The sequence below is a fragment of the Ovis canadensis genome, chromosome 2 (assembly GCF_042477335.2).
Source record: "Ovis canadensis isolate MfBH-ARS-UI-01 breed Bighorn chromosome 2, ARS-UI_OviCan_v2, whole genome shotgun sequence".
Lineage (NCBI taxonomy): Eukaryota > Metazoa > Chordata > Mammalia > Artiodactyla > Bovidae > Ovis > Ovis canadensis.
The window spans coordinates 150,399,331-150,412,653 of NC_091246.1; the positions used below are offsets into that span (position 1 = coordinate 150,399,331).

General features: G+C 37.5%; 1 protein-coding gene across 5 annotated transcripts in view; it reads left to right on the top strand.

Annotated features, from left to right (window-relative positions):
- The window catches only part of GRB14 (growth factor receptor bound protein 14), a 126,292-nt gene that overhangs the window by 47,080 nt on the left and 65,889 nt on the right, over positions 1 to 13,323 (top strand). The window contains exon 1 of one of the 5 annotated variants that reach the window (XM_069574317.1): positions 11,257 to 11,477. The exons of the other annotated variants lie outside the window; for them this stretch is intronic. Coding sequence (XP_069430418.1) covers positions 11,415 to 11,477 — 63 coding nt within the window. The 5' untranslated portion in view covers positions 11,257 to 11,414. Of the gene's footprint in view, positions 1 to 11,256; positions 11,478 to 13,323 lie in introns of those variants that run through there. 5 annotated transcript variants of the gene reach the window in all.

The following is a 13,323-nucleotide window of genomic DNA, read 5'->3' on the forward strand; positions in this document are numbered from 1 at the left end:
TTACATAGGGATTTAGTCCCATAATTAGTTTTGGTATTTATTATAGTCCTTTTCCTCTGAATTTTCCAGCTGTCTCTCGGATGATTGCAATTTATCTCCTAGTAAATTCTTCAAGAAGGTTCCATGGGAACAAGATTTTATGTGCTTTCATGTGTTCAAAACTTTTGAATGTTGTCTGTTGTCTTTATAATCAATGAGCTTCACTAGATTTAAAAATCGCATTTCTGTTTTTCTTTCCGCAAGTATTTCATGGGCTTCACTTCATCCAGTGGAGTGACTAGAAGGTACTGAGGTCCAGTGAAACTTGTTGGATGTTATCGTGGAGAAATACTGCAGCAGGTGGATTTCCCCCTTATGAGCCGCTAGGGCTTTTTTGCCTTGATGTCCGAAGCATTCTTTAAATTTCAGTCAATAAAGTAGAATATTTTACTGTTGGCTATTAAAATGACTTTCTTTGCGGATATGTGCCCTTTGGTAGGTATTTTATTTTTTAAGCATTAAAATAGTATTTCAGCTTTATGAATAGTAAATTTGGAATAGGGAAATCAGTTTAGACCATAAGCAAAACTAGAACTTTCTATTCGTTTCCCAGCTACCCACTCACTTTTCATACGAAATAAACCTGGACTCCCGCATCTAAGTGAAATGGGTCTGCAGAATCTTTTGGTGAGCGATGGGGTACCAGTGGCCAGCCTCAAACGTCGTCAGGTCTGAAAATAAGATTACTATAATTTGGAAGTAACATTTCAGTCTTGTCTTGAGTCGTATAACCTAGGTTCAATTACAACTACATTTGTCATGTGAGGGTAAAGAGTTCAATGTCCAGTTATTGGTCAGGGTGGCAGGCAAGATGGAGCTGAATGTTTGAGCTAAATTTACCTTTTTTTTTTTTTAACTCATTGTTGCCTTTTGGTAACTCCCTCATTCTTATCTAGGGGAAAGAAAGACTTGCAGAAGAGAAGGCCAAGATTCATTGAGTATAATAAAATACACATCCTTCAAAAATACAAGGAATGAAGTGAAAATTGTCATCCTTTCCCTAGTCTTATTTGATATTTCTCTGCTGTTATACTGCAACTAAAGCTTTCACACCTCTCAATACAGACTTGCACATTCTGCATTTTATAGCTAGGAAATAACACTAATGAAGTTTTACAAAATATCACATATATTCACTATTGTTCCAACTGTATTGCTAAATACCTATTAAACTATAGACAAATGATCAATGAACATTCCACAAGTAGCTTCATTTTCCATGTTGAGAGAATAGACCAATCCACTGGACAATTCTTTTCTTATTTTCAGACAGCAGAGCTCTCATTGTATTGCATTTCCCTGAAATATACTAAGATACTTTATGTTACAATCATATCTAAGCAGAAGCTAGCATTTAGAAAGCATGAAGATGTCCCTCTCTCAACAGGTATGGAACAAGCCTCTATTGGAATGTTGAACTCTCATTTCAGAGCAAAATAGTATATGGCCATCAGAGCCTACTGAGAAGAAAATACTTAAATTCTTCTAGACGTAAACTTTGTGTAGAATGAGTTTCTGATGTGCCCCTTTAATAAATCTCTTTTTTAAAATTGAAATACAGTTGATTTATGATGTGTTAGTTTCAGGTGTACAGCAAACTGATTCAGCTATAACATAAATAAATATGTATATCTATATATCTTTCAGATTTCAGTATGTATTTTATTATAAAATGTTTCTTATGTTTTATTTTTATAAATTTATTTATTTCCAGTGTTTTGATTTTCTTCTGGGGAGATTGTGTAGATTTCCTTTCCTTGTCTTTAGTTCTCTGTTTCTATGCTGTGCTGTGCTTAGTCGCTTCAGTCGTGTTTGACTCTTTGGGACATGGACTACAGCCTGCCGGGCTCCTCTGCCTATGGGGATTCTCCAGGCAAGAAAACTGGAGTGGGTTGCCACACCCTCCTCCAGGTGATCTTCCCAACCCAGGGATCCAATGCATGTCTCCCGCATTGCAGCATTCTTTACACTCTGAGCCTCTGCTGCTCAGTTGCTTAGGTTGTGTCTGACTCTGTACGACCCCATAGATGGCAGCCCACTAGGCTCCCCCATCCCTGGGATTCTCCAGGCAAGAATACTGGAGTGGGTTGCCATTTCCTTCTCCAATGCATGAAAGTGAAAAGTGCAAGTGAAGTTGCTCAGTTGTGCCCGACTGAGCCATTGCCTTCTCCAATCTGAGCCTCTAGTGCCTCTTAAATTTAAAGCAGTTTTTTTTTCTCTCTTTGGTTGCAGTTTTTGTATTTGTCATCTATCCTGAGTTTGATTTCACTATAGATTTCAATACATAGCAATTAAATCTCTTGAGCTTTGTCAGCTGATGTTTCATCTCTTCTTATTGTCTTGGTATTTCTTCCTTATATTTTTAATTGTCTACTTTGTATGCAAACAGATATGATTTTGCTTCATTAATTCTTTTTTAATTTTTGGTTTTATATTCGATCTTAAATTTCATCTGCTCTTCGCCAGTACTTTTCTTGCAAGTAGTCCTCATCTGCCATTTGTTTTTCCTGTGCCTTTTCTTCTTTCTTCCCATTCATAATATGTTTATACAGATTTGAGGAAGGGTCTGTTTTAATATTCATCTACAAGCAGTGGGTTTTTGTTGGAACATATTTTGGGGAGGCTCATGAGGAAGACAGCCACAGTTTAAGTACTAAGTTAAAAAGAATTTTCCTTTTCTGTGATTTAATATTTTTTTCAGTCTTTAATTCTTCTAAGCGAAGGGATTTGGAAATATGTGAAGTTTTTCTTAATATAATGACTTCCCACTGCTATAGAGGTATGGTGTCCCTGCAAAAATTGATTTCTTACCTCCTTTGGTTTCTGTTACTTTTTAAAGGGATTTTTGTGCCTGTGTTCATGGGGGACATTGATGAGAAATTCGATAGTAGTATGATGCCTATCCGATTTTCCTACATTGCAGGTAAACATAAATTTCTCTCAGAAAGTGTTAGGAATTTTTTTTCTCTTTGAAGTTGTCGCATTTCCCACCGTTTGTTGAGCGTGACTTCTTTTTGTTCGTATTAGCAATCTGGGGCACTTTTAGTTTCAAACTTGTAACCTTATTCAGCTAAGGGAACTTCTCTTCGCCTCATCCTTCTTGTTCCTCGTCCTTTCTTTTTAAAACTCTTCCTGTAACATATTCTCTGTGTGTTGATCTTTCCAGATTGTTCCTCCATGATTTCTTTTTCTTTTAATTTCTTTGACTTTTCCCTTCACATTATAGAAGATACTTTCTCAACTTTATCTTCTATATTGTTTTCTAGTTTTTAGCTTTTTTTGTTATGATAATGTTTGAGAGTTCTAGTTGCCTCATCTTCTGCATTCCTTTTCTCTTACTTTCTCTAAATATAGTGTAAACCTAAGTTCTCTGGACCTGCCTTCACCATCCTTTCCCTTATACACAAATTCTGGCTGTAATTTCTTGTGTTCTTATCAGTCTAATCTCAATGACCTCTAGCTTTCAGAAATTCTTTTAATTTGTGGCATACTGAAGGTACCTTTCTTGTATCCCAGCATGGTATTAAAAAAAAAAAAAGAAAGAAATGCCTTATTTTCCTTTAGCAAGGAAATTCTCTCTCGTTTTTCTTCTCTTCTTCCTTCTTCTTGTTATTTTAAGGTTTTGGAGGCATGAAGAAAGTTAGTGTTTGTTTTTTGTCTACTTTCCTGCTCCATTTTTCTGAGAACCTTAAACTATATGAAATTTGAATAGTGTAGATAAGACATTTATCTTTTTATAGTCTATACTTTTCTAAATTATAATTTATGTTGAAAGCTCATATAGAGGGAAAATATAGTTTTATTTATATTTGTTAATGTTTTTACTGTTCGATCCTGTGTTTCTCCTCCTTGTCATCTTGGAAATCTTGGTTTCTATCTTGATAATTTCCATTTCTCTCTGGGACTCATTCAGGACTAATTCCTCTCTTTTTCTTTCTCTTCCTTCTAGTCACCATCCCACAGTTTATCTTCCACACTAAGATAAAGGTCACATCTGATCAAATGCTGCTACCTTTGAGGATGAAAGTCGAACTTCTCAGTGCGACATAGAATGACCATTGTTGGCTGGCCCATGCTTTTCCAGATTCATCTTTGTATATGTTTCCATTATCTGGAATTACTTTCATTCTTCAATATTTTGTCTACTTGGGGAGCTTGTCTGCTTGCTCATGGTGAAATTCATGTCTTTCTCTTTTATGGTTCCAGAACTTTATGTATACTTGGTTAAAGAACTTAACACATTGTTATAATTATTTTTGTGTGTCCATTTACCCTCTTGTAGATAGCGCAGTACATTATGCCTCCTTGGTTGGCAGCCATAATGCTCCTAGAAAACTGTGTCATCTGGAGAAAGAATACCTAGGCACTTTTAAAAATACTTGAATGACCTGTAGATTAGTAATATTTATCATAATTAGTCTCAAAAGTCATTTAGTAATTTCTCTAAAAGAAGAAACTTTCTATCAGAGTTTTAATCAGTAAGAAAGACCAGGCAGTTTTGATGGAAGGAAAGCGCTGTCAAGGTGGAGGAGGAAAAGTAAGATAGAGGAAGATCCAAGCAGATCCACCAAATATAAAGAATGATGCTGTGTCATATACCTAGGGAAGCAAAGGGTATTTGAGTAAGATGAACTGATAGGATTAGAAGTACTGAGTTTGTATCTAAAGATCTAGACTACTTATTGCAATTAACTGTTATGACAAAATATTTTGAGATTTTTCAGAATCCATTGTTCTTAGGACAGCAGTTAAATTTAGTGGCAACACTGCTGACCACTGACAGGACTATGCGTGCTCAGCTGCTCAGTCATGTCCAGCTCTTTGTGACCCCATGAACTGTAGCCTGTCAGGCTGCTCTGTCCACGGAATTTTCCAGACAATACTGGAATGGGTTGCCTTCTTCAGGGGATTTCCTCCTCCAGGGGATCTTTCCAATCCACGAATTGAACTCACTTCTCTCTTGCGTCTCCTGCATTGGCAGGCAGATTCTTTACCACCAGCCACATGGGAAGCCCAGAACTTTGTCAGTTAGCAGAAGAATATCCAAACGGTCCTGTGAAGAAGACTGTGCTTCTGTTCAGAATAAATCATAAGGCTAGCAATTGTTAAGACGAGAAAGGAAGCTTGTCCACCATGTGACCAGAGTGAGTCGTCATTCCACACTGACTGTGACGTAATGCCTGCTATGCACAGAGAGCACCCTGCTGGGTGTTCTGGGAGCAGCACAGGAAGGGAAATCCTGCATCCCACCCGTAAGGATTATATTTTCCTTGGGCAAATAACTAAGGCCTACAAAAGGATTTATTAGTTATCAAAGCAATTATTCAGTTCAGTTCAGTTGCTCAGTCGTGTCCGACTCTTTGAGACCCCATGAATCACAGCACGGTTCAGCTTTATTGACTATGCCAAAGCCTTTGACTGTGTGGATCACAATAAACTGTGGAAAATTCTGAAAGAGATGGGAATACCAGACCACCTGACCTGTCTCTTGAGAAACCTATATGCAGGTCAGAAAGCAACAGTTAGAACTGTTGGACATGGAACAACAGACTAATTGCAAATAGGAAAAGGAGTACGTCAGGCTGTATGTTGTCACCTTGCTTATTTAACTTCTATGCAGAGTACATCATGAGAAACGGGGGGCTGGAAGAAACACAAGCTGGAATCAAGACTGCCGGGAGAAATATCAATAACCTCAGATATGCAGATGACACCACCCTTATGGCAGAAAGTGAAGAGGGACTAAAAAAAACCAATTATTAGTATGTACAGAAAAAGGCATGAGAAATGGAAAAGTTTAAGCCCTAAAAAAAAGTATAGAACAAGAAATGATATAATTCAGATGCACGGAATGACTTCTTGGAGGGACCAGTTTTGATCTGCGTCTTTGAGGGAGTTAATGAATATGGAGGGGCAATTAGCTACCCCACTGGGTAGCATAATGGCATGGTATTCAGGGACATGGTGAAGGTGAAGGGGGGAAACAAGTTTTGTTTTGTGTGAGACAGGAGATTGGTCGATGTGTCCCCTAAAGAAGTATTTGTAGGATTTAGTAAACAGGAAGCATTTATTACAGCATTTTCCTGCATGTATAAAGCCACTAGAGTAGACTGACCAGTAGAGTGCTGGTCAAAGGGAAGTTACACATGTCCCTGGGTGTCACTCGTGGCTTGATGGTAAAGAATCTGTCTGCCAATGCAGGAGCCTCAGGAGATGTGAGTTTGATACCTGGGTCAGGAAGATCCCCTGGAGAAGAAAATGGCAAACCACTCCACTATTCTTGCCTGGAGAATCCTGGGGACGGATGAGCCTGGCAGGCTATAGTTCATCGGGATACAGAGAGTTAGGCATGTCTTAGCTGCTAAACAGGAGAAGGCAATGGCACCCCACTCCAGTACTCTTGCTTGGAAAATCCCATGGACGGAGGAGCCTGGTGGGCTGCAGTCCATGGGGTCCCTAGGAGTCGGACACTCCTGAGCAACTTCCCTTTCACTTTTCACTTTCATGCATTGGAGAAGGAAATGGCAACCCACTCCAGTGTTCTTGCCTGGAGAATCCCAAGGATAGGGGAGCCTGGTGGGCTGCCGTCTTTGGGGTCGCACAGAGTCGGACATGACTGAAGCGACTTAGGAGCAGCAGCAGTAGCTGCTATACAACAACAACAAAGACATGTACCTACCTTCAAGAAGCCTACATTCTCAATAATATAGAATGTTAGGAAACAGTAGCTGAAGCTTGACTAAACTAGGGTAAAGAGTCTGGAAAAGATGGATATGGCTTGAATCTGTAAAATGGGAATAAATAATGCCTGCTTTATAGAACGTTCTCTACCTCTCAATTCTAAGGTAACTTGTACAAAAAAAAAAAAAAAAAAAAAGGAGAGAGAGAGAGAGAGAGATGCTTGACTGATGCATCACCAGTGAAACTTGCAGAAGAGGTGGGACAGGTTTTGAGGCCTTGAAAGGTTTTAGAGAGGCCTTTGGGTTTTAGAGAGAGAACATTATGATATAAAGAGGTAGAATTTGAACATGCTTAAGTGAGTTCCAGGAAGCTGTCTTTGATGTTGAGTGGAAGGAGAGGCTTGGAAGGCAGGCTTGGAACCTAGAGGGTGATCGGTGCTTATGCTGCATCCCTTCTGCCTGGATCCCACCTTGTATCCTACTTTGACCAAGTGTTTACACGTTGCCATGTGTCAGCTCCTCTGCTACATAGGTATCAGGGATTATCAACTCTGAACTCCCGATAGCAAATAGCATCATATTTTATGGATACTAAAGCCCCCACCCCATGTGTATTTATTAAGTGAGATAGTAAAATGAATGCTTAGGTACATTAGAAAAAGAGTGGTATGAAGATGACATTTTATGCTAATTATACATCAAATTATGTAGTACAATGTGGGAGAGAAAATTGTAGAGTAGAATAGTAGTGTCTTGGAGAGGGCCAGATGTAGTTTTCACCTTGACTGATGGACTTATGTACTTTGTGAATTTGGGTAAGTTTTTGCAATATGTGCTTAATTCTGAGACCATTTTTAGCCATCTGCTCTTTTTTTCATCTACTGAATAGCTAGTGCCTACTTCATAGAGTGGGCTTCCCTGGTGACTCAGACAGTAGAAAATCTGCCTGCAATGCAGGGGACCCGGGTTCAGTCTCTGGGTCAAGAAGATCCCCTGGAAGAAGTCATGGCAACCCACTGTAGTATTCTTGCCTAGAGAATTCTATGGACAGAGGAGCCTGGCAGGCTACAGTCCATGGGGTTGCTGAGTCTGACACAGCTGAGTGACTAAGCACACACGTGCACCTTATAAAGTTGTGAGAATTCAGTGAAAACTAGCTAAATGCCTGGCTCATATTGGGTTCTCCCTTATATATTATTATCATCATAATGTGTATTATTATCTGTTATTTTTTGTTAGTCTTAATTCAGATTGAAACTTTGATATACATTATTTTGAGTGACAGAATTCACTCTGGTTCTAACAAAGTACTGAACAAAGAACAAAATAATATCCAGTGCTATTCTATAATATTTCATTTTATACCATACTATATTGTTTGCAACCCTGTTATGTCAAAATTGAATTTTGGAAACCATGATCTGTGACACAGTCTAAGGAGAAGGAATCTTCGGCCCAGTCCTTTGCAGGAGCAGTTCAAGGAATATTTTGCAGCCCCTGCCTTGCACTCTTCCAGATCCTACACAGAATTGCCATCGTTGACCCTCATAGCAATCCCCAAATTGTTGGCCATAGCTTTATATTCCCATTTAGCAGCAGCTGAAGAAATTAAGGCTCAGGTGACAAGGTTAGTGAGTATGCAAACCATTCATAATAGTGGTAAAAAGCATAGACGAAAGTTAAATTTTGAATCAGTGTCTACAATAATTAGGAAGTAAGATAAAGAACAGTCACTAGGAACACTTGGAAAGGATGGCTGAAAAGTGGACTCCTCGTATGTTATTAAGTGCAGTGTCTCATTAGTCTTTTCAGCCTCTTGACTGTGAAAAATATATGTGAATTTTTTTTTGAAAGATCTTTTTGGAAACGAGTCACAAAACGCCACATTTCACCCCTCATGGTTTTCCCTGAAAATTTGTAAACTTTAATTTTCAAGAGTTCCAAAGAGATGACCTATTGTACTTCAGCAGTTTGTTGTCTCTTGAATGTTTTTTAAGAGCAGGCGTGCTGCGATTCATGGAGTCTCAAAGAGTCGGACACGACTGAGCGACTGAACTGAACTGAACTGATGTTGTACTGCAATGAATATAGAGCCCGGATGATGTTTTGACTTGAAGGATTCATTTTAGTGTTTGAAAAGTTTGTGTGATGTAAAACAGCATCTCTGACTCTCCGTTCGCCAAGACTTCAAAACTTGCAGTCAGCTTTGAGAAGCTCCCTCTGTGTCTCCATCAGTTACCAAGTTCTGTATATTCTTGTCTCCTAAACACTTTTCAGAGCAAATGTCATTTCCTCCTTGAAGCCTGTCACGATGGTGCACTCCTGGTACTTGGCATTTAATCACAGTGAGGGTCCATTACTGAATGTAATTTTTTTTTTTTTTGGTTCACCTCTTTTTAAAATTTTTAAAATATTTTTTTAAATCATGTTTTTGTTTTTTAAATTATGAAAATATGATGACACATTTATAGAGACTTGGAAAATACAGAACAAAGTTACATATGTGATTTTTCATTTAAAAAATCAGTGTCTATTCCACTACAAAGCAGTTGACCATACCTTACTTATCAGGGTGCGCCTACCACCTAACTCACTGCCTAGCACATAGTAGGCACTTTGCCTCAAGATTTAGTGGAATGAATTACTGCGATTATGGTCGAAATGTTTTTGAGACCAGAGATAACGCTTCGTTGTAATATTCAAAGACTCAATTGAGAAAAGAAGAAAGAAAAACTACAGATAGTAATCTCGAAACTATGTAGTTACAGTGGGCTTTGTTATTGTGTGCCTGCCGAAAAAGTGACTCAAGGTTAAACCCAAAGCTTCCTTCACAAATGGTGACTTTCCTCTCAATATTAGTAGAATTTTTGTTGGTAGTTTTATTTTAAAAGACCACGATATTGATGAACCTATTTGAAGGGAAGAAAAGGAGGCCCAGATGTAGGGAATGGACTTGTGCACACAGTGGGAGAGGGAGCGAGTGGGACAAACAGAGAGAGCAGCATCAACGTGTATGCACTGTTGGGCGTCAGATGGATAGATGGTGAGAAGTTGCTGTGTAGCACAGAGAGCCGAGTCTGGCTCTTGCTGATGATCTGGAGGGTTGGGTTTTGGGGAGGGGAGGGAGTCTTAGCAGGGAGGGGATATATGTATAATTATGGCCGATTTGTGTTTGTTGTATGGCAGATACCAACTCAAACTTGTAAATATTTTAATTAAAGAGAGAAAAAAAAAAGATCACGATAAACCTAATAGGATAGGAATCAAATGCATGCCCCCAAATTAGATGACTGAGACTTTTTTATTAAGTGACTTCCCCCTACCCCTAACTACCATTGTGAGCCATCTGTGTAGGATTTGAAATTCAAAGTAGGGAACCCTAGAGTTTGTAGTGTCTTTTTCTTTTGAGGAGTATGAGATCACCATGCATATAAAACACACCCATGTGAACCCTGCCCGTAGCAGCTAGACAATGAAATGGAAAGTTTGTGCCTGAGTTGCTGAGAATCTTCCATTTTGCCTTGTTTCTGCAACAACCACTTTGTGATCAAGTGATGAGGAGCGCCCCTCATGCTAAGCACAGTGCATCATACCCTGTGTCCTGACTGAAGGGCATTGAGTAGGTGCTTGTTGAGGAGTTAGTCCAGAAGAGGTTTTATAATTATAAAAACTAGATTAGTTTTAATATTGTAATACTTTTTTGGTCATTTTTGAGTGTTTCTCTTACTCTTCATTTAGACTTTATTGAAAATTTTCTCATTAACCAGAAATGGGCCATTCTCCAACCCTCAAAAATACTGAAATACAATTTTTAGTTATTATAAGACAAAAGTCAAAATGCTTGTTAAAATTTTGAGAATGCCTTAAGCATGATTATTGTTTAAATGCTTTGAATTAAGTGAAATATGCTTAGTTACACAGATCTGTGCTTTTAAAAAACATTAGCATTTCCAATTGATATGTTGTAGCTTAATGCCCTGTTTATATTTAACATTATTATTTAGGTTGATTCTTAAGGTTGTATTTAACAGGAATATTTAAGTGTGTAACTTCAAGGGTAGCTGAAAGGTTCATAACAAAAAAATTTAGCTGCTTAGAAGATGAAATGCCGAAGTATATATTAGAGTCCTTTTATTATAACTTGTAAATGAACAATTTTGGACCGACTCTAACTTCAGCATTATTTTTTTTGTGCCTCATATAACATGTTTCAATCGACCCATTTATCACTTTTATGAGTAGCATAAGTAAATTTAGTGCATCTGCATATTTATACACTTTAAATACACCAATGTAAACAGTTTCTTATCTGCCATATGTTGAAATGTTTTAGTAAAGACATAACTGCCTAGTCAACAAAGAATGGCATTGAATTGCACTGTTTTGGAAAAAAAAGTTAAGTGAACTAGATGGCTGTTAATCTGGTTCTTTAAATATCATAAACAAAAGTATCAGAATGTGTTTCCAAGGACAAAGGCGGAGTTTTCTGGGCTTTGATTGGTCGCTGCCTTGTCCTGTCCCACAGCCATCCTTAATTGGCTTTGGGTAGATTGGAATCACATAAGCAGAGTGACATTTATTACTTTCCTAGTTGTTTCTTTGCACTGAGCCCGAGATTCCCAAGGAGAAACTATAAAAGATTTCTTTCATTTCGTCCATGATCTACGGGAGGGGATCCCTCTGAGAAGAACAGGCATGAGTTTGAGTGCAAGAAGAGTCACTCTGCCTGCAATAACGCCCATAGTTCTCCAGAAAAGGGTATGTGACTTCTGCTTTTTTCTTTTCTTCTTCTTGCATTTTTTTTTTCTTCCTGTAACTGTGTTTGTTAGTGTGTTGGTCACTTTCGTTACCTATCCTGAGAGGGGCTAGAATTCATTGAGGCTGTAGGTGATTAAAGGACAGATTATTGAAATTAGACTAAGGGGGGAAAAAAAAGCAGGGCCAGCACATCTCTGTTGTAAAAAAGCTCCATGTGAAAGCAGTTTGGTCTCAATTTCAGGGCATTGTGATTTAGAGACTGTATTGAAGCTTTTTCTTTCTTTTTTTCCCCTTCTACTGTAACTTCAGGCCTCTTTGCTTTTAGTTCAATAGGCAATCTGCTAGCTATTATGTTTTATATTTGTTTACTAAGGAGCAGTTTCTTTGTTTCACTATAATTCATAATATATCCATCTTCATTGTTGAATGGACTGTGTAATTGTTTTACTATTTAAACATATGGCACCAGTTTATTAGCCTCCAGTTTTCTACCCATTTCTATTGAGTTTCTGCTTTCTTGCTTAAGAAAAACTTTCCATTGAATTACCCCGTGAAAAGGCTTTCTGTTAATTATTAATGCAATCAATCCTTTGTGTGAAAATATTTTGTCTATTAGGTTTTTTGTAAAGTTTATTCCTATGTCTCACTCGCTGCATTGTACTTCATAAGGTAATAAATACACCACGTAATGTAGCATTTAAGTAAAGCTGAATATACTAAACTTCTCTTGTAAATGCACCAAATAAGAAGCATGTATTGAAATCCTTAAAGAATCAAATCTGTTATATAAAAAAAGAAAGCACCAAAACACATTTTGGCACTGTAATTTTTGAATGATTTTGGTGACTCTAGAAACTGTAATGTTATTTCCATACCTAACTTTTAATGGTTAACTATCAGTGTATTTCATTAAGTCAGATGTCATGGTTTAATTTATTTGAAAATGACAAATCTTACAATTAGAGTTTTTTTTTTTTTTTAAGAAGTGTCTCTTTTTATTGTTCTTAATTTATTTTCTTATCCAATTGACTACTTATTCACCAGGGACATTTTACTTGGCAATGAAATAGTATATGATAATTTTGCCAACATTTGTTCTTATCTTTCTTGATGTCTTTCTCGCATCTTGAGCAAATTTAATTAAAAATATTTTGCTTTGAGCTGGAAGCTTTATTTTGATTTAGACTTAGTAGTATATTAATAATGACTATATAGATTTCCTGAGTCACTGGGGATGTGAAAAGATATGATAGCATATATCATGTCTGTGTCCTTATGTTTGGGTTCTTCTTTATCCAGTTAATTTTTCAGTTTGGATTAACCAAGAAACTTTCATCATGTGGCATTTTTTGCATGACCTGTTGGTGTGGTGGAAAGCATGCCACGTGGATTCTCCGTTTCCTAGCTGTATGACCTTGGGCAAGTCACTTAAACTTGGCCTCATTACCTCCTCACCTGCAATATAATTGCTGAGAGATTTTCATCAAGTGCTCTCTTCAGTCTTATTTGTGTCTATAATTTTGTGAATCAAGTATTTGGATTTTTATAACTATAATAAAATATTTAAACCATTTCTTATTTTCTTAGTGTATAAAATATTAGAAAAAGATGCTGTCATCTTCAAGTATTTGGAGCAGTTAGTCTAGGGGAAATTGGTGTGAGTAAATAACATCCAGCTCTGATTGGTAAGTAGCAAAACAAGATTACTGTGATTATAATTAATATTAAGTCTGAGCTGCCAATAGATATATCATTGTGATTTCTCTTGGTCTTTTATAATAAGCCTCTAGTCAGGTTTCTATTATAATAATTACATAAGTCAAAATTCCCTTTGCCCAAGTCCATG